This window comes from Chiloscyllium punctatum, chromosome 3 (genome assembly GCF_047496795.1).
Source record: "Chiloscyllium punctatum isolate Juve2018m chromosome 3, sChiPun1.3, whole genome shotgun sequence".
Classification (NCBI taxonomy): Eukaryota; Metazoa; Chordata; class Chondrichthyes; order Orectolobiformes; family Hemiscylliidae; genus Chiloscyllium; species Chiloscyllium punctatum.
Genome location: NC_092741.1, coordinates 121657016 through 121678563, shown reverse-complemented (window position 1 = coordinate 121678563; position 21548 = coordinate 121657016). Strand labels below are relative to the sequence as shown.

The following is a 21548-nucleotide window of genomic DNA, read 5'->3' as shown; positions in this document are numbered from 1 at the left end:
TCAAGGTTGTTGGTCTTCCCTTCATAAATAAACCATCAACATGCATCATGAAGCTGGCCAAAAGCTTTCCATTATGCTACCATGGGACAAAGCCATGTCTGCCTTTAGTTGTGAACACCCCAGCATTATCTTAATAAAAAAAAACACACCTGAGAAGTGCCATTTAACCTAAAATGGCATTCATATAATTTATAGGGTTTCCCCTCAATTCTTGTTGGTTCCTTTGAGGATTGTAAGAATACTTCCATCTCAAACAGTACACCCTGCAGGAATAAAAACAGAAATTGCTGGAAAAGCTCAGCAGGTTTGGCAGCTTCTGTGGAGAGAAATCAGATTTTGAGGAAGGGTCACTCAACCCGAAATGTTAGTTCTGATTTCTCTCCACAGATGCTGCCAGACCTGCTGAGCTTTTCCAGCACTTTCTGTTTTTGTTTCTGAATTACCATCTGCAGTTCTTTTGTTTTTCACCCTGAAGGAATGCCATTTTAATATTTGTGAAGCAAAATTTCCAAGATAAGTTTGTTAAAATGATCAAAACAATTTTCAATATTACCTTCCCAGTCTGTGGAGATTCTACCCTATTTGCTCTTAACCTCAAAAATTCCTCAAAGCCTCCAGCTATCAACTTAGCCTTGGTCTCTTATGTCCTATCTAGTAGGATCTTTTCAATTCAGATTCGCCTGCGTTACAAAGCAGATTGACCTCTATCATGCACATGTGAATATACTCTGAATTCTTTCCAGTTTTGCAACTCTTGGTTTAGCCTCTTTCATCAACCTTTCTTCTATTCTATTAGTTGCCACAAACACCTCCTGAACATGGGACTTCCACTTTCATCTGTTATCCAAAAAGGCTCTCCATTACTAATGCTACCTGGTCACCTTGTCTAGCTGCAGCCTTTTTTCCTATCGGGATGTCTGCAAGAAAGCCTCCCTAATATATATGGCCTTTTCCTCCTAAATGTTTCTATTGAATCAGTACTGGAACTGCATTTTCTAGTTCTCCACTCTCATAACCTCTGCTGCTAATCCAAGGCTCTCACTTCTTGTCCCTCAACTTAGATGTTTAGCCAGTTTTTATATTTTCCCATTGATTTGTCTGCATGTCACACTATCATGGCAACCCTCCAGTGATCGAATCAGATGGCTATGAGACCACAGGTAAACTTACTTTGAGGTATATGATCCTTACAAGATTTATATGTTCAGTGTGTGCACTAGCGCACATTTTTGAAGCACACAAGTCTTGCCCCTGTTGTCACATTGGCTCAGTGGTTTGCTTCCCACCTCAGGCGACTGTCTGTGTGGAGTTTGCACATTCTCCCCGTGTCTGTGTGGGTTTCCTTCAGGTGCTCTGGTTTCCTCCCACAGATCAGAGATGTGCAGGTTTAGTGAATTGGCCATGCTAAATTTCCCATAGTTTTCATGGATGTGTAGGTTAGGTGAATTAGTCAGGGATAAATATAGGATAATAGAGGAGGGGAATGGGTCTGCATGGGTTACTCTTTCAGAAAGTCCGTGTGAACTTGTTGGGCCAAAGGGCCTGTTTCCACACTGTAGGGGTTCTTCGTGTATCTCCTTTTCTGTTCCTGAATTCAAGCCAATTGGATTCAACAGTTTTGTTTACAAGATCACAAACATTAACGGCTACATTAAAGACATTGATGTACATAAAATTCCAGACTCCCTTTGTCAGTTTGGCTGTTTTCCTCAATCTGATTCCTCCAATTTTTGTAGCTTTTCTAATTTTCATGCAGGTTATATCTCCTATATCATAGAAGTTGGATTGCACCTAAATTGGAAGGGGACTAAAACACTGGCAATGAGATTTGCTAGAGCTGCTAGGGAAGATTTAAACTAGTGAAGTGGGGCGTCGGGGGGAGGTGGGACCCAGAAAGGTGGTGAGGAAAGAGATCAATCTGAGACTGGTGCAATTGAGAAAAGAAACAAGTCAAACAGTCAGGGCAGGCAGGGACAAAGCAGAGAACAAGATAGGACTGATGAATTAAACTGCATTTTTTTCAATGCAAGGGGCCTAACATGGAAGGCAGATGAACTCAGGGCATGTTAGGAACATGGGACTGGGATATCATAGCAATTACAGAAACATGGCTCAGGGATGGACAAGACTGGCAGCTTAATGTTCCAGGGTACAAATGCTCCAGGAAGGACAGAAAGGGAGGCAAGAGGTGGCATTTTTGATAAGGGATAGCATTACAGCTGTACTGAGGGAGGATATTCCTGGAAATACATCCAGGGAGGTTTTTTGGGTGGAACTGAGAAATAAGAAAGGGGTGATCACCTTATTGGGATTGTATTATAGACTGCCTAATAGTCAGAGGGAAATTGAGAAAACTTTGCAAGGCGAACTCAGTTTTCTGTAAGAATAATAGGGTGGTATTGGTAAAGGATTTTAACTTTCCAATCATGGATTGGGACTGCTGTAGTGTTTAGGGTTTAGATGGAGAGGAATTTGTTAAGTATGTACAATAAAATTTTCTGATTCAGTATGTGGATGTTCCGACTGGAGAAGGTGCAAAACCTGAGCTACTCTTGGGAAATAAGGCAGGGCAGGTGACTGAGGTGTCAGTGGGGGAGCACTTGGGGGCCAGCAACCATAATTTTGATAGTTTTAAAATTGTGATTGAAAAGTTGGACCAGATCTAAAAGTTGATGTTCTAAATTAGAGAAAGGCCAATTTTAATGGTATTAGGCAAGAACTTTCAGAAGCTAATTGGGAGCAGATGTTTGCAGGTAAAGGAACGGCTAAAAATGGGAAGCCTTCAGAAATGAGATAACAAGAGTCCAGTGACAGTGTGTTCCTGTTAAGGTGAAAGGAAAGGCTGGTAGATAAAGGGAATGCTAGATGACTAAAGAAATTGAGGTTTGGTTAGGAAAAAGAAGGAAGCATATGTCAAGTATAGACAGGATAGATCAAGTGAATCCTTAGAACAGTATAAAGGCAGTAGGAGTATACTTAAGATGGAAATCAGGAGGGCAAAAAGGGGACATGAAATAACTTTGGCAAATAGAGTTAAGGACAATTCAAAGGGTTTTTACAAATACTTTAAGGACAAAAAGGTAACTAGGGAGAGAATAGAAGAACAACAAAGAACAAAACAAGGCGGCCTCTGTGTGGAGCTGCAGGAGGTGGGGGAGATTCTAAACGAGTATTTTGCATCAGTGTTTACTATGGAAAAGGACATGGAAGGTATAGAATGTGGAGAAATAGATGGTGACATCTTGAAAAATGTCCATATTACAGAGGAGGAAGTGCTGGATGTCTTGAAATGCATAAAAGTGGACCTGATCAGGTGTACCCTAAAACTTTGTGGGAAACTAGGGAAGTGATTGATGGGCCTCTTGCTAAGATATTAGTGTCATCGATAGTCACAGGTGAGGCGCTGGAAGACTGGAGGTTGGCTAACATGGTCCCACTGTTTAAGAAGGGTGGTAAGGACAAGCCAGGAAACTACAGACCAGTGAGTCTGACGATGGTGGGCAAATTGTTGGAGGGAATCCTGAGGGACAGGATGTACATTTATTTGGAAAGGCAAGGACTAATCAGGGATAGTCAACATGGCTGTGTATGTGGGAAATCATGTCTCACAAACTTGATTGAGTTTTTTAAAGAAGTAACAAAGAAGATTGATGAGGGCAGAGCAGTAGATTGATCTATATGGACTTCAGTAAGGCATTCGACAAGGTTCCCCATGGGAGACCTGTTTACAAGGTTAGGTCTCATGGAATACAGGGAGAACTAGCCAGTTGGATACAGAACTGGCTCAAAGGTAGAAGACAGAGGGTGGTGGTGGAAGGTTGTTTTTCAGACAGGAGGCCCATGACCAGTGGAGTGCCACAAGGATCGGTGCTGGGTTCACTACTTTTTGTCATTTACATAAATGATTTGGATGTGAGTTTAAGAAGTATAGTTACCACGGATTACAGCGGGATCTTGATCAGATGGGCCAATGGGCTAAAGGGTGGCAGATGACGTTTAATTTAGATAAATGAGAGGTGCTGCATTTTGGGAAAGCAAATCTTAGCAGGATGTATACATTTAATGATAAGGTCCTAAGGAGTGTTGCTCAACAAAGAGACCTTGGAGTGCAGGTTCATAATTCGTTGAAAGTAGAGACGAAGGTGGATAGGATAGTGAAGAAGGCTTTTGGTATGCTTTCCTTTATTGGTCAGAGTATTGAGTACAGGAGTTGGGAGGCCATGTTGCGGCTGTACAGGACATTGGTTAGGCCACTGTTGGAATATTGTGTGCAGTTCTGGTCTCCTTCCTATCGGAAGGATGTTGTGAATCTTGAAAGGGTTCAGAAAAGATTTCCAAGGATGTTGCCTGGGTTGGAGGCTTTGAGCTATCGGGAGAGGTTGAATAGGCTAGGGATGTTTTCCCTGAAGCGTCAGAGGCTGAGGAGTGACCTTATCAAGGTTTATAAAATCATGAGGGGCATGGATAGGATAAATAGACAAGGCATTTTCCCTGGGGTGGGGGAGTCCAGACCTAGAGGGCATAGGTTTAGGGTGAGAGGGGAAAGATATAAAAGAGACCTAAGTGGCAACCTTTTCATGCAGAGAGTGGTGCTTTTGTGGAATGGGATGCCAGAGGAAGTGGTGGAGACTGGTACAATTGCAATATTTAAAAGACATTTGGATGGGTATATGAATAGAAAGGGTTTGGAGGGATGTGGGCCAGGTGCTGGCAGGTGGGACGAGATTGGGTTGTGATATCTGGTCGGCATGAACGGGTTGAGCCAAAGGGTCTGTTTCCATGCTTTCCATCTCTATGACTAAGTGATTATCAAGGAGGTTATAGCAGGACACTTGGATAAGTTTCTGAATCTGGCAGAGTCAACATGACTTTGTGAAAGGGAAAGTTATTGCAATGCTTCGAGGACAAAGTGGAGCCAGTGGATGTACTGGCCAGAAGGCATTTAATAGCCACCATATCAAAAATTATTGTGGAAAATAAAATCCCCCGATGTAGTCAATAGTACATCGATATTGATTGGTTGCCTGACATGAAGTAGAGAGTAGGTGATGATTGATTTCATCCCAGGATCTTATAAGAGTGGTTAGTGAGATAATCAATGCATTAGTTTTAATTTTCCAAAACTTGTTAGATTCAGGTAAGGCTCATTCAAGAAGGGAGCAAGGCAGAAAACAGGAAACTATAGGCTAGTTAGTTTAATATCTGTTATAGGGAAAATATTTTATTAAAGATGTTATAACAGGGCACTTGGATAAGTTCAGAGTAATCAGGCAAAGTCAACATGGTTTTGTCAAAGGGAAATCATGTTGAGCTCATTTATTGCAGTTCTTTGAAGAAGAACCTTGTACTTTGGATAAATGGGAACCAGTGGATGTATTATATTTAGATTTCTCGAAGTTTTTTGATAAGGTGCGCCATCAAAGGTTATTGCTAAAAATAAAAGTTTGTGGTGTTGGCCTATTTGCATGGACGGAAGGTAGGCTGTCTATCAGGAAGCAGAGAGTAGGCTGGAAGGATGTCATGAGTGGTGTGCAACAGGGGTCAATGCTTGGGCCGCAACTCTTCACAGTTTATGTCAATGATTTGGATAAAGGGGTCAATAATACATCAGCTAAATTTGCTGATGACACAAAGATAGGTGGGAAAATGAATTGTGGAGAGGACATAAGGAGCCTGCAAAGGGATATAAATAGGTTAAGTGAGTAGGAAATGGAGTAGGCAAATGGAATACAATGTGTGAAAGTGTGAAATTGTCTATTTTGGCAGAAAGAACAAAAGAAAAGTTTATAATCTAAATGGTGAGTGGTTGTAGAGCTCTGAGATACAGGATATCTGAGTGTTCTGATGCAGGGATCACTCATCACCTTATTTAAGGAATGATATAAGTATATTTGAGGCCATTCAGAGAATGTTTACTAAACTAATATATGAAATGGGCAGATTGTTTTGAGAGATTAGGCTTGTATCTGCTGGAGTTTAGAAGAGTAAGAGATGACCTAATTGAAGCATATAAAATCCTAAGGGGTGATGACAGAGTAGATGTGGAGAGGATATTTCCTCTTATGTGAGAATCTAGAATTTGGCATCACTGTGTTTAAAAATCAGGGGTTATCTATTTTAAACAGATTTGATTAAATGTTTTCTCCCCGAGGGTCATGTGTCTTTGGAGCTCTCTTCCTGAAGACTTCAATCAGAGTCCTTTGACTTTTTTTTGAGGCAGAGGTGGATTGATTCTTCTAAAGCTATGGGGTGAAAGGTTAACGGGGCTAGGTGGGAATGTGGATTTGAGGTTACGATCAGATCAATTATAATATAGTAGAATGGCTGAGCCAGGCTAGAGGAGCTGAATGGCTTATTCCTGCTCCTCATTTTCATAAGCGATCCTCCCTATAATTTTCCATTTCACCTTTAACAAATTAGATTTAACCCGCCACATCAATACTGGTAAACTCCACAGTGAGAACATTACTCCCATCTTTGTTCATATGCAATCTATCCATCTCCGTCAGAACTGGTTCCAATGCTTCAAGAATCTGAAACCTACTCCTGCATCACTACTCCAGCTATACATTCAGCTGCATCAGCCACCAGTTCTGTACTCACTAGCATGTGGGAGTAGCCTTGATATTACTATCTTTGAGGTCATTTCTTGTCTTTTGCCTACTTCCAGAATATCTGCCAGATGGGCATGAATTCTTTAACCACCTATACCATTGTAGCCAAAACAGACTACAATTCTGGCTGTTAACTTTCCTTTTCCAGAATATCCTGCACACGCTTGATGATATCCTCTACCATGGGATGGGAGATGCAACAGACCAAGAGGATAGATACTTTACTGAACTGAAAGCTTTTGTAGGTCATGGGGGCATTTTTTTGTCCTTCTGTTTTAGGTCTGCTGCTCTCTTCCATAATCATCATTGGGAATCACTCCAAATGGTCAAAGAAATGTAAAACAAAAGCCAGAGCTCGTGTTCATTAAAGCTGACAGGGCATTTGAGTTAGGTTGCAGACTCTGAATTGCTTTTGAATTATTTTAACAATGAATAACAACTTCTAATTAATCAATTTTCTTGATTCCAGCCCTTCCTTGGTATTGTATTGTGTGCTTTGGCTGCGACAGTCGGATTCTTGGCACATTATCTGCTCCCTCGGCTGCGAACGCAGGTTCCATGGTTTTGCTTTGCGCACCCTTTACTTAAAACAAAGGAATATCGACAGTTTGAAGTCCGAGGTTGGTAACAGACAGACAAACTGCTGCACAACATAGCATAATAGTATTTCATTTCAAATCTGTGAAATAATGAAATAATCAGATTTATTTATTATCTCCTCACCATTAATTTTATTTAATACCTGCTGCTACTTATCAGATTATTGAAAAGGCGATAGGGTGAACAAAATAATTACTCCATTGAAACTGCTTGACCTTCGACCTGCAAAGTTAGATCACTTTCGTTTAAATGTTTTCATGCCTGTAATGCTTCTGAAATTTTTCCTCTTTGCCAAAAGTTCGGTCAAATCTTTGTAGATCAGTTAGTGAATTTGGTGAACCACACTGTTGGAAGTTTATTAAGGCATGAGGAACTTTAAAGAACAATAATTAATGTTTTTTTTTAAACTGATTGTTAAAACTGGAGTTCCCACTACAAATGGAATGGGTGGACAACCGCAGGTGAAATTAAATGCAAAGTTGTTAGAAGTGATTTATTTTGGTATAAAGCAAAGAGTACCTTTCTAAAGGCAGTGGAAAGGCAGAAGAACATCTGTGTATACAATATTTACAAGAAACATTGAATTTGGCAGGGCAGGTTGAGATGAGTTAATAAAACAGTCTACATCCTATGGTTTATTAATAGGGACACAGAGCACAAAAGCAAGGTAGCTGTGTGGAATTTATGTAAAACAGTATTTCAGTTTTGATGGAGTATTACTTCTAGTTTTGATGCTCGAGCAAGATTGTGACAACATTAAAGATACTGCAGAAAAGATTTACAGGAATGGTTCCAGGGACAATGAACTTCAGTTGTGTTGAAAGATGCAAGAAGTTGGGACTATTTTCTTGGAGAAGAAACGATTGAGAGGCAATATAATAGAAACATTCAAATTGTGAAGGGTCTGAACAGAATAGGTAATGAGAAACTGTTCAAATTGATGGATTAATATGAACCAAAGAAAACAAAAGATTTAAGGTAATTGTCGAGCAAAGCAACAGCAACATGAGGAAAAGCTTGTTTTATACAGGTCTGGTTAGAACTAGAACGCACTGATTGACAATACAAGTAGCTCTCGGATAATGCGTGTTCCGGAAGCATGATTTGATTATAATGTTGTAGAGGAATTAAGGAACAATATTTTCAAGAATGTTTACCTCTGTTCACAATAGCACAATTCCAGCAATGATCATTTCACGCATTGTCTTCTACACATGCACCGATATCTGTGCCGAAGTCTCCATGCTGCTTTGTTCATGTACTGATGTCAGTGCCGGTCTTTGTGCCGCCCTGTGTATACGCCAATTTCAGCTGTTGACAGAGCAGCTTTCTGTGAGAGTTACTGTACAGATAGCAGCTTTCTGAGAGAGATACATTGAGCAGCTTCCTATGAAACGTACATTACTTCTAGATGTTCTTATGCAGTGTCAGCAGCCATTTAGATATCAGTTGAAAATCTGTTAAGTCATGAGGTGTAATATCCAAACATCTAAATGTCTGCTAGCTGTTCTTTCAGAGCCTCAGCATCCTTGTTCGATACCGTTATATGCTGAGAAATGTTTGAACTCAGTAGTGACCTCTTCCTGTTTAATGTGGGTTGAGTGTATAACCAAAGTTGAAACCATGAGTGAGAAAAAACACATTTTTAGAGAAAATGAGTTTAGTGGCATCCTTAATTATGCAACAAAGCAGCCCATACTTGCATGTGTTAAAATATTGTGGCCACCATTAAATGTAATTCTGCCATTGGATAACGTTTATTAGATAATTCAGACTGTACTAATAAATACACTAGAAAGCAGTTTAAGATAATCAGTCAGGTGCTCAGTCTAATGCATTTGTGAGTGCAAGAAGCTACTTACAGGCTCCTGTTTTACGTAGTCAAAATAGTTTGTTAACATATTGCACCTTTTTCATTAGAAAGCACAGTATTCATGGAGTCTGTCAATGTCTGCTGCATTGCCATAGCAACACCTTGACTAATCAGCATCCACCTGCTTGGTCTGTGAACTAAGATTGGCAGTTAACTGTTCCCACTGCACTTCCATGATATCGATAGCTCAAACAATCAGCACTCTGATCTCATGCTGCAAAAATGTATCTCCTCTTTTCAAGTCTGTTTCATGTATCCTAATTCTCATGCATGCAAGACAAAAAGCTATAATTATTGTTTCCTTTGAGCAATGTTAGAATTTTCAGTTAGCAAGAAGCTTCCAATCTCAGCTCTCCTGTTTCAAGAAAATTCCTTGTTGTGAATTCAATATGAAATCTGGTTGTCCAGATTGAGTGACCAGAAGAATCCTTGATACTGTATCCTGGGTATGTTTTTAAAGATCTCAAAGACAACTGCCTATGTGTGGTGACAACCATCTACACATGCTAGAACCCCAGACTGACAACCATCTGAACGTTCCACACCTTTCCCTTTTTACCATCAAGAACTAGAACGTATTAGCCAAAAGTATTTTTTACCTAAAGTGATCCTGTGCAGAGAGAAATCTTCCTCGAAGTTTGTATGTCTGCATGTACCTACATCAATATTTGGCATCATATAATATGTAGGCATGCTATGGGTTATTTAGAAGGGTAAACAATTATATTTTTGTATTATATGCTAAATGTGTTAATCAGTTTACCATCTCCTCTGATTAAGTTTTGTTTCACAATAAATCAATAACTTTTTGTTTATTAAATCTAATTTAAGTCGAAAATAGGGTAAGTATACAATTTGCCTTAATTGGTAACCATGTAACACACACCCCTAAATGTTGGCCTGTAGACTCATTGCTGTGCCCTGGCATTGTCACCCACTCTCCCCTCCCTTCATATTCCATGAATGAACAAAAAAAATTGGTGATGGAATTTCATATTATCTTGGACAGATTTTTAAGAATCCTGGTTGAACCTCTCTCACTGCAGTAGAAAGTTGACCATGTTGCTTTGGAAGCTGATTCTTTCCCTCCCCCTTACATTTTTTTTGGTTTTCTTTTAATTTACTCTGAGGGAAGTTGCAGGCATGAACAGGGACATAGAATCCCTACAGTGTGGAAACAGGCCCTTCGGCCCAGCAAGTCCACATCACCCCTCCGAAGAGTATCCCACCCAAACCCATTCCCCTACCCTATTACTCTACATTTACCTCGATTAATGCACCTAAGCTACACATCCTTGAACACTATGGGCAATTTAGCACAGCCAATCCACCTCACCTGCACATCTTTGGATTGTGGGAGGAAACTAGAGCACCTGGAGGAAATCCACGCAGACACAGGGAGAATGCGCAAACTCCACACAGGCAGTCGCCCAAGGCTGGAATTGAACCCGGGTCCCTAGCGCTGAGAGACAGCAGTGCTAGCCACTGAGCCCCTGTGCTGCCCCCAAATGAGGTGGGAGACCACATTGCTGAATCAGTATGTGACTAATCATCTCAGATTTCTATAGGAAAGTTGGTCATTGTGAGTACTGTACATCCATTAGAATTTACTAATGTCATCATGGCAACACATACTATTAATAATTCATAAATGGATGATTTTTCTTTTAATTTGTTATTTGATACAGCTCATTATTTCATTGATAGACTTCCTGCCAAATGTGTTTGATCCCTTGTATGTAATTTTGCTGCAATTCAATTTAGCAATTGGATCAATTCATAGCTATTATAATCAGACTTGGTCTTGTCAATTATTTGTAAATACTGAGGGATTATTGGTGTTAATCTTTAAAATTTCTCTATCCTTTGTCAAATTCTCCATAACCTCATCCTTCCTTATCTCTGTAAACTTCTTCAGCCTGATCGCACTCCGCAATCTGCTGTCCTTCAATTCTGGCATCTTACATATCCCCAGTTTCACGTGCCCCGCCATTGTCAGCTGTGTACCTAATCTCTAGGTCCACAGCTCCAGGGAAATCCTTTGTACCCTTTGCTCCCTCTTTCCTCCTTTAAAGTATTCCTTAAAACCTACCTCTGACAAAACTTTTGAATGAGTCAACCACAAACATTGAAACAAAGCAAATTCTTACCAAGCTGAAAACAGGTTAGATACAGGAAGGATGTTTCCCTGGCTGACTGGTCTGAAACCGGGGGACACAGTCTCAGGATAAGAGACAATCTATTTAGGACTTAGATGTAAAAGAGTTTCTTTACTCAGAGGGTGGTGAATCTTTGGAATTCTCGACTCCAGTGAACTTTGGGACTCAGACATTTAGTATGTTCAGAATGTATGTTAAAGAAATCAAAAGCTATGACAAAAAATAGCATTGAGGTAGAAGATCAGACCTGATTTAGTCTAATGGCTAAGTAGGCCTAAGGGGCTGAATTGCCTTCTCCTGCTCCCATTTCCTGTGTTTCTGTCTGTCCTAAATATCTCCTTTTGAAATTCAGTGTTAGAATTTCTAAAAATATACCCTGTGACATTTTGCTATGTTATAGAGATGCAATACAAGTACTGTACAACCTTTTTGTTGTTTCAAAGATGCTGTTCTGAGAATTTATTTTTCACAATTTTGTATCCCTGCACAATTTTACACACTGTATGAAGCAGCATCTTGCTGTAATTTTATTTCAAACTTTTTTTTTGGTTATTATAATGTATGTGTCTGCACTTAATACACATATTTGCTTGTTGCAAGTGATAATGATCATTGAAAATGATGTGTAAAAATGATTTGACAAGGGCCTCTGATTTGTTGCAGTTATAACCATATACGGTTACATTGGGATCATTTAGAGTGGAACCTAATTTGCTTGAGCATCGAGACAATTGTAGGGAATTAAAATCTTCATGCCTTGTGACTGCGCTGAATATGAAATGGAGGTTAAATTAAAGTAATACATCACCTGGAGCTAAAACATGATTGTAATTAAACTGAGTTCTTTAGATCTAAGAAAATATGCTAAAAAGGTTGTGAAGCAGACCGTAAATTAAATTGTTGATTTGGATTTGCATCCACAACAAAAACATATTTAAAATCCTTTAAGTGTCAGTGTTCATTAGAAACTAAATCCTCTGTGTCCTGATGGTTCAGAACATTAAGGGATTCAGCAGAAAAGCTGAAACCAGTCAGGGTCATTTGTCAGTGTGGCTGCCACTGTTAAGAATGAAAGAAAGAAAGCCTCGCATTGAGAGGGCTTCAGTTCAACATTTCATCTGAACAATGGCACTTACAACTGCAGAGGCCATCATCTAATAAGGAAATAGATTAAGATAATCTACATGGGGTCTTTAGAGCTAGCTGAAAGGGTTTAGATGTAAGGCTTTTGGTTTATGTTGGGTTTGCACCAATGTGTTGCAGTTAAAGTTGGGGGTTTGTGGATGGTAAATGTGATGCCAAATGCAATCAACATTATAAAGTCAAAAATCATAGTACAGAGTTGGATATTGATTTCTCACCTCCTCAGCTTCCAAGTGCCCATAACCTGAAACAAAATGACATGCAAGCTCTTAAAAGCTGTAGAACAAATGCTGCAGTTACGAGAGAACGAAGAGATCACAGCCGACTGTCCTAAATGATATTTTTAGCAGCGCCTCCCATTTCTGATATTATTTGAGCCCTCGAAGGAATTGTCAGAAAAAGAAGAGGCCCTTCAATCTGTGAGTTAGATGCTGATTGTTCTGTAACTTAACTCCATCCACTTGCCTTGGCTCCATAACCAATTACAACGTGTCAGCTTATTCTCTATTTTCTCCATAATTATTTGTTTTGTGTTCCAGATGCAGCCCAACTCATGTGGTTTGAGCAATTGTACGTTTGGCTTCTTTGTTTGGAGAAGTACATTATCTACCCAGCTGTGGTGCTCAACGCACTTACCAACGATGCTTTCTCTCTCAGTAGTCAAAAGAAGCTTGGTATACAGTAAGCTGCTGCATATTTATATTTCTAATTTTTAGAAAACTTATTGACTGCCTTTGCAGATCGTCAGGTATGTCTTTGTTGAGAGCAATGGTTAATCAGTTTCAATGAGGACATTTGTAAACCATTTTTAATTGTTTACTCAATTAATAAGGCATAATTAGTAAGGCCCGCTTGCCTCTGGGAAAGTGTTTCACAGGAGGAGTTCTTGAAAAACATTGAAAAACTTGAAATACATCATGACTTGTGAGACTTTGGAATGTACCACTGGGGTTTAGTGTTCAAAATAGAGGTATTTTGAAATTGGTGAGATAAATGCATGAAAGATGATGAGATATGGTCAGAGGGCATGTATGTCTGGGAATAAAATGCTGTTTGGTTTGAGGATAAACATCACTGCACACTGATTGTGTCAACTGTTCTGTCTGTGTGTTGTAGTTTATATGAAATGATGAACTATATTGGAGGCAATTATAGCAAACTCTTAACCAATAACGACCCAAATGTTGGTGTGTTGGTTGTGTTCGTTCACTTCAGCAGTAAAACAGTAGTAGAGAGAGTTTTACTCACCCATTCAATAAGGCAATAGCTTATAACGTAACAAAGATACTGTCACATGTCTGCAGTGTAACATGATAAAGCAAAGGACTACAAAAGCAGAATTTGCTAGAGAAACTCAGCATCTGTAGAGAGAAAGTAGAGTTAATGTTTCTTGTCTAGTGACCCTTCTTCAGAACTGTCTTTTAAAATCAAGTGGGTAGCCTTCCTGCTGCCTTTCCACTTGCCCCCAATCTATCTGAAATTTAATGGGGTTCGATAGGCATTAGGTTGCCTGCCTGCCCTTGGGCTAATTGAAATCTTTAAGTTGCAAGTTAAGGCCCTCATCCAGGCACCACTGTATTTTAAACATGGTGGGGGTGGGCACATTCCATGTGGGAGGCCGAGAATCCTTAACTTTATGATTTGGTGTTAGACAAGGGAACTTCCTTTGTGGACCGTCTGATTCTTTTGGAGCAACTCCACCCCAAAAAGGGCATGTCCCCCTTTAGGACTGCCCACCCCACTTCCTGGAGATCCCAATCTCAGACCTACCTTAGTGTGATGGGATTGCTTGTAAAATTAGTAGTGACCATAATTCCTAGCAGACAGCTGAGACTTTCTCCTGAGATAGGAGTGGCAGCTGTCTGAAAGCAATTAACTCAGCTCCCAGTAATAAGTTGCTGCAGGACCACCATCAGCACAATGATAGGCTCTCTCTGATTTTTTTTAGTCAGGAGCTGCAGGAACTACAGTCTATGAGAGGACAACCAGTATGGACTGCATTTATTAATTATTGTCTTACTTTGTGTTGCAGCTGTGATGTTTTAATGATGACCATGGCCAGTATGAAGCTACTGCGCTCATCCTTCTGTAATCCAACGTACCAATACATAACTTTGAGTTTCACCGTTCTCTTCTTTCGGTTTGACTACAGTGGTATCTCTGAGACATTTTTGTTGGATTTCTTCCTGATGTCAGTTCTATTCAGCAAGGCAAGTGCTACTTCTACACGCATGTATTGGTGGCTATATTGGAGAATAGTCTATGTGGCAAGAAATGATGGTGAATAGTCTGTGAGGAGGATGATGATTTGAACATACGGTGGGATGGTGATGATATGATTGTGTAGTATGGTATGCTTATGAATAATCCATGTGGCTATTTTGATTAGATTAGATTCCCTACAGAATGGAAACAGGCTCTTCGGCCCAACAAGTCCACACTGACCCTCCGAAGAGCAACCCACCCAGACCCACACACCCACCCTATATTTACCCCTGACTAATGCACCCAACACTATGGACAATTTAGCATGACCAGCTCACCAGACCTGCACATGCTTGGATTGTGGGAGGAAACCAGAGCACCCAGACGAAACCCACGCAGACACGGGGAGAATGTGCAAACTTCACACAGACAGTCACCCGAGGTGGGAATCGAACCTGGGTCCCTGGTGCTGTGAGGCAGCAATGCTAACCACTGTGCCACCCAAGATGGTGATTAGTTAGTTCTATTTAGTAACTTTTTTCTTAGTCTATTTCTAATCTACATTCTGGTCCTTGACAATGTCATCCCAAAATATTCAGTCAGTTTCCAAAAGTGCTTTGACAAGATTTGGTTCCAGCTCATCATCACCTCTCCTGACCCCTCTATTGTTTCAAGCATTCAGTATTGGATGAGGAGAAGTTTTCTCCAGTTGAGCAGTGGGAAGATTGAAACTAGTGGGCTAGACCTTGTCATGGTAATGATGGTAAAATGTTTGTTTTTCTCCACTGAAGCCTGAGAGGAGTGTCTGGATACCACATGTACAGAGTAATGTGGAATTCTGTTTCTCCAGAGCGTGCTCTATTGAGACACCCATACACACCTCTGCAATGAGAAATTAATTAAAATAATGAGAATTCTCCTTTAATGCATTCAGTCTCTGCTAAAGAACATTTGAAAAAATTATGTGTAGTTGGGTTTTCAGTTGCATACTAATTCACAATTGCTGCCAAACACACTGGTTTGCTGTCTGTAAGTATTTTGATGAGAATGGTTGTGCATCTGCTTGCTGACAGCAGTGATGCTGCAGGATAAAACTTGATCTCTTGATCTGGGCCTTGGACAAACACATTATCCCCTCCAGTCTCTTGTGAGCATTCTGCAGGTGTTGTTTCCTATGGGACACCTCCTCCACTCCCAATGCATCCCTACACCCAAAAGGCACCTTCCCATGTAATTGCAGAAAATGCAACACTTGCCTGTTTATCTCCTCCCTCCTCACTATCCAAAGCCCCAATACACTTTTCAGGTGAATTCACTCAATCTAGACTGCTGTATTTTTTAAAATATAGAATCCCTACAGAGTGGAAAAAGGCCTTTCAGCCCGACAAGTCCAGACCAACCCTCCAACGAGTATCCCACCCAAACTACTACATTTTATCTCTGACTGGCACATCTTTGGATTGTGGGAGGAAACCTCCCACTTTGAGGAAACCCACACAGGTGTGGAGAGAACGTGCAAACTCCACACAGACAGTCGCCCAAGGCTGGAATCGTACCTGAGTCCCTGGTGCTGCGAGGCAGTGCTAACCACTGAGCCACCGTGCTGCTCCAATTTGCGCTCATAATTTGGCCGCCTCTCCATTGGAGAGACACAATGCAGACTGGGTGACTGCTTTGCAGAACACCTATGCTCCATCTGTAAAAATGAACCCGAGTTCCAGTTGCCTTCTACTTCAATACACCATTGTGTTCCAATGCCAACATTTCTGTCACAAGCCTGCTGTCATGTTGCAGTGAGACTTAGCACAAACTGAAGGAATAGCATCTAATTTTCCACTTGCAATCTTCAGGACACAATATTGAGTTCAATAATTTTAGGGCCAGAACACCTTGTTTCTTGTCTTTAGCTCTCCCCTAATCTCTCATCCTATTATTAGATGTGCTGCTTTCAGCACAGCAAACCCAATCACGTATGAGGTTAGGATTATCTCATTGCAGTTCAGAAGAATGAAGGGAGACCTCACAGAATCATGTGAAATTCTAACAGGACGTAACTGGCAAGATGCAAAAAGAGTGTTCCCAGTGGTGAGAGAGTCTAGACCCAGGGGTAATAGTTTAAGGATAAGGAGTAAACCTTTAGGAATTAGAAGAAAAATGTCTTCACCCAGAGAGTGGTGAGCCTGTGGAACTCACTTCCACAGAAAGTAGTTGAGGTCAAAACATTGTTACGAAATGGGGGTAAACCCTCCTGCTTAATTTAAACCAGCAACACAGAAAAGATTCATCCTGTGCAGTAATCTCTGAAAATTCGAGAAGCTAATACCATTTAAAGTAAAAATTAACAACTTTATTTCTTGAAGTATAACAGAGAATAATTAACTAACAAATATTTACAACTCCTTCCTCTAACCTGTCTGTTATCTTCACTTGTATAATACTAGTCCAATAAAACTCCCTGATTAAAATTTACCAGAAGTTCAAGTTTTCAAGACCTGCTAGCTGTCAAATCTTCTATTTGGATCTTCCTATGTCATCTTTTCTTATTCTTAGGGATTATGCTTTACAGGTCATGATCGATAAAGGTATCTTTAAGAGAGTTATTTTTCGGGCAGTTTCTACATGCTAGTGGAATGGCAGTTCTCCTCCCAAATGTTCAATTTTCCCTGGCATTATATCACCAGTGCATCGGATTATGCCATTGGCTTTTAAGATCGTCAGTATGCTCAATTCAAACTTGATTGGAGTTTGATATTTTTTGGGATATAATTGAAACTGATTGGCCTAATTTGAATCTGTTTTTGTCTCCAGGCAATGAGCTACCCTAGCTATCCCAGTAGCTGGACCACATGATACATTGTATCTTATTCAGAACACTTGGTGCTGTCAGGTAGCTCTGCTAGCCTTTAACTCTCTTAAAGGTACATCACACTCACATCTTCATAACTATTATGTTCTCAGGAAGAAGGTAGATGTATAGAAATTGTGATCATAGGAATATGGAGGAGGGGTTTAGGGTATTGAGCTTGATGATCAGCTATGATCATATTGAATGGTGAAGTAGCCTTAAAGATTTAAATGGCCTACTCTTGTTTCTATGTCTCTGTGTTTCAATATTTTCACCTGTGTTTTTATATTTCCAGTTCCTATCACCATCTGTCCAGCGTTTCGTCTTCCCACATTTACTATCAAATTCCTTGTATGCCTAACTTTTCCCCTCTCTCTCTTTCTCTGGGCTCCATCTCCACCTATCTGCTCACTCCTTAACTCCCACCCCACCCCAGCCCACCCCTGACATCAAGATAAATGCCACATTTTCCTAGATGCTATCTGTTATGAAGAAGAATAACAATTATCAGTGATGCTGCAGGATAAAATGTTCTCTTGATCTGGGCCTTGGATAAGCATACATTTCACTCAACTTACTTGCCAGCATTCTGCATGGACCATTTCCACTGGGGACACCCTGGTCCACTCCTCCACTCCCAATATCCCTCCACACCTGCAAACATTGATTCTGTTTCTTTCTCCATAGATCCAACCTGACCTGTTGAGTTTCTCCAGCAAATTCATTTTCTGTTTCAGTTACTTGGGCAGCCGAGCAAAGAGTGTGACCCTCTGTTGGAACCATTTAGTCATAGAGATGTACAGCATGGAAACAGACCTTTTGGTCCAACCTGTCCATGCCGACCAGATATCCCAACCCAATCTAGTCCCACCTGCCAGCACCGGCCCAATTCCCTCCAAACCCTTCCTATTCATATACACATCCAAATGCCTCTTAAATGTTGCAATTGTACCAGCCTCCACCACATCCTCTGGCAGCTCATTCCATACACGTAACACCCTCTGTGTGAAAAATTTGCCCCTTAGGTTTCTTTTATGCCTTTCCCCTCTCACCCGAAACTGATGCCCTCTAGTTCTGGACTCGCTGACCCCATGGAAAAAAATTTGTCTATTTATCCTATCCATGCCCCTCATAATTTTGTAAACCTCCATACGGTCATCCTTCAGCCTCCGACGCTCCAGGGAAAACAGCCCCAGTCTGTACAGCCTCTCCCTATAGCTCAAATCTTCCAACCCTGGCAACATCCTTGTAAATCTTTTCTGAACCCTTTCAAGTTTCACAACAACTTTCCGATAGGAAGGAGGCCAGAATTGCATGCAGTATTCCAACACTGGCCTAACCAATGTCCTGTCCAGCCGCAACATGACCTCCCAACTCCTGTACTCAATACTCTGACCAATAAAAGAAAGCATACCAAACGTCGTCTTCACTGTCCTATCAACCTGCGACTCCACTTTCAAGGAGCTATGAACCTGCACTTCAAGGTCTCTTTGTTCAGCAACACTCCCTAGGACCTTACCATTAAGTGTATAAGTCCTGCTAAGATTTGCTTTCCCAAAATGCAGCACCTCACATTTATCTGAATTAAACTCCATCTGCCATTTCTTTGCCCATTGGCCCATTTGGTCAAGATCCTGTTGTAATCTGAGGTAACCCTCTTTCCTGTTCACTACACCTCCAATTTTGGTGTCATCTGCAAACTTACTAACTGTACCTCTTATGTTCGCATCCAAATCATTTATGTAAATGACAAAAAGTAGAGGACCCAGCACCGATCCTTGTGGCACTCCACTGGTCACAGGCCTCCAGTCTGAAAAACAACCCTCCACCGCCATCCTCTGTCTTCTGCCCTTGAGCTAGTTCTGTATCCAAATGGCTAATTCTCCTTGTATTCCTTGAGATCTAACCTTGCTAATCAGTCTTCCATGGGGAACCTTGTCGAATGCCTTACTGAAGTCCATATAGATCACATCTACCGCTCTGCCCTCATCAATCTTCTTTGTTACTTCTTCAAAATACTCAATCAAGTTTGAAAGACATGATTTCCCACGCACAAAGCCATGTTGACTATCCCGAATCAGTCCTTGCCTTTCCAAATACATGTACATCCTGTCCCTCAGGATTCCCTCCAACAATTTGCCCACCATTGAGGTCAGGCTCACCAGTATATAGTTCCCTGGCTTGTCTTTACCGCCCTTCTTAAACATTGGCATCACGTTTGCCAACCTCCAGTCTTCCGGCACCTCACCTGTGACTATCAATGATACAAATATCTCAGCAAGAGGCCCAGCAATTACTTCTCTCACCTCCCATAGAGTTCTCAGGTATACCTGATCAGGTCCTGGGGATTTATCCACTTTTAACCATTTCAAGACATCCAGCACTTCCGCCTCTGTCATCTGGACATTTTCCAAGATGTCACCATCTATTTCCCTACAGTCTATATCTTCCATATCCTTTTCCACAGTAAATACTGATGCAAAATATTCATTTAGTATCTCCCCCATTTTCTGTGGCTCCACACAAAGGCCACCTTGCTGATCTTTGAGGGGCCCTATTCTCTCCCTAGTTACCGTTTTGTCCTTAATATATTTGTAAAACCCTTTGGATTCTCCTTCATTCTATTTGCCAAAGCTATCTCATGTCCCCTTTTTGCCCTCCTGATTTCCCTCCTACTTCCTTTATATTCTTCTAAGGATTCACTCGATCTATCCTGTCTATACCTGACATATGCTTCCTTCTTTTTCTTAACCAAACCCTCAATTTCTTTAGTCATCCAACATTCCCTATACCTACCAGCCTTCCCTTTCACCCTGACAGGAATATACTTTCTCTGGATTCTTGTTTTCTCATTTCTGAAGGTTTCCCATTTTCCAGCAGTCCCTTTACCTGCGAACGTCTGCCTCCAATCAACTTTCAAAAGTTCTTGCCTAATACCGTCAAAATTGGCCTTTCTCCAATTTAGGACTTCAACTTTTAGATCTGGTCTATCCTTTTCCATCACTATTTTAAAACAAATAGAATTATGGTCGCTGGCCCCAAAGTGCTGCCCCACTGACACCTCAATCACCTGCCCTGCCTTAGTTCCCAAGAGTAGGTCAAGTTTTGCACCTTCTCTAGTAGGTACATCCACATACTGAATCAGAAAATTGTCTTATATGCACTTAAGAAATTCCTCTCCATCTAAATCTTTAACACTATGGCAGTCCCAGTCGATGTTTGGAAAGTTAAAATCCCCTACCATAACTACCCTATTATTCTTACAAATAGCTGAGATCTCCTGACAAGTTAATTTCTCAATTTCCATCTGACTATTAGGGGGTCTATAATATAATCCCATTAAGGTGATCATCCCTTTCTTATTTCTTAGTTCCCCCAAATATCCTCCCTCAGCATAGCTGTAATGCTATCCTTTATCAAAAATGTCACTCCCTCTCCTCTCTTGCCTCCATTTCTATCCTTCCTGTAGCATTTGTATCCTGGAACATTAAGCTGCCAGTTCTGCCCATTCCTGAGCCATGTTTCTGTAATTGCTATGATTTCCCAGTCCCATGTTCCTAACCATGTCCTGAATTCATTTGCCTTCCCCTTGCATTGAAATAAACGCAGTTTAATTTATTGGTCCGACTTTGTCCCTGCCTGCCCTGTCTGTTTGACTCACTTATGTTCTCAACTGTACCAATCTCAGAGTGATCTCTTTCCTCACTATCTTCCTGGGTCCCCTCCTCTCCCTCCCCCCCCTTACAGTTTAAATCCTAGTTAAGTACTAGTTTTAAAAATGATCTGTTTGTAATGTTTGTGAGAACTTGTTATCCAAATTGGCGGCTGTGTTTATCACACTCCAGTAGTAACAGTGCTCTAAAACCATTTCATTGGCTGTTATTGGATAATCTGTGGTTGAAAAAGGGTGCTAATTAAATGCAGGCTTGTTGTTTTCTTTCTCTGACCAAGTTTTTGGTCATCTGGCTTAATGTTCATAGTCATTTTTTTAATATAACATTTCACGAAGGGTCTTCAGTCGTTTTGCTACAGCATTAAAGTAATGTAAGTTGTTGTTTCTGTGTGGGATTTGATGGTGAATAGTGCTTGCTTGATATCATGGTGAATCA

At 40.7% G+C, this 21548-nt stretch overlaps 1 protein-coding gene across 5 annotated transcripts in view; it reads left to right on the top strand.

The window, feature by feature from the left end:
* The window catches only part of LOC140464582 (pecanex-like protein 2), a 268742-nt gene that overhangs the window by 131753 nt on the left and 115441 nt on the right, over positions 1 to 21548 (top strand). For all 5 annotated transcript variants that reach the window (XM_072559843.1, XM_072559850.1, XM_072559861.1 and 2 more), the window contains 3 exons: positions 7084 to 7234; positions 12929 to 13070; positions 14422 to 14599. In XM_072559843.1, the coding sequence (XP_072415944.1) occupies positions 7084 to 7234; positions 12929 to 13070; positions 14422 to 14599 (471 nt within the window). The remainder of the gene's footprint in view (positions 1 to 7083; positions 7235 to 12928; positions 13071 to 14421; positions 14600 to 21548) is intronic.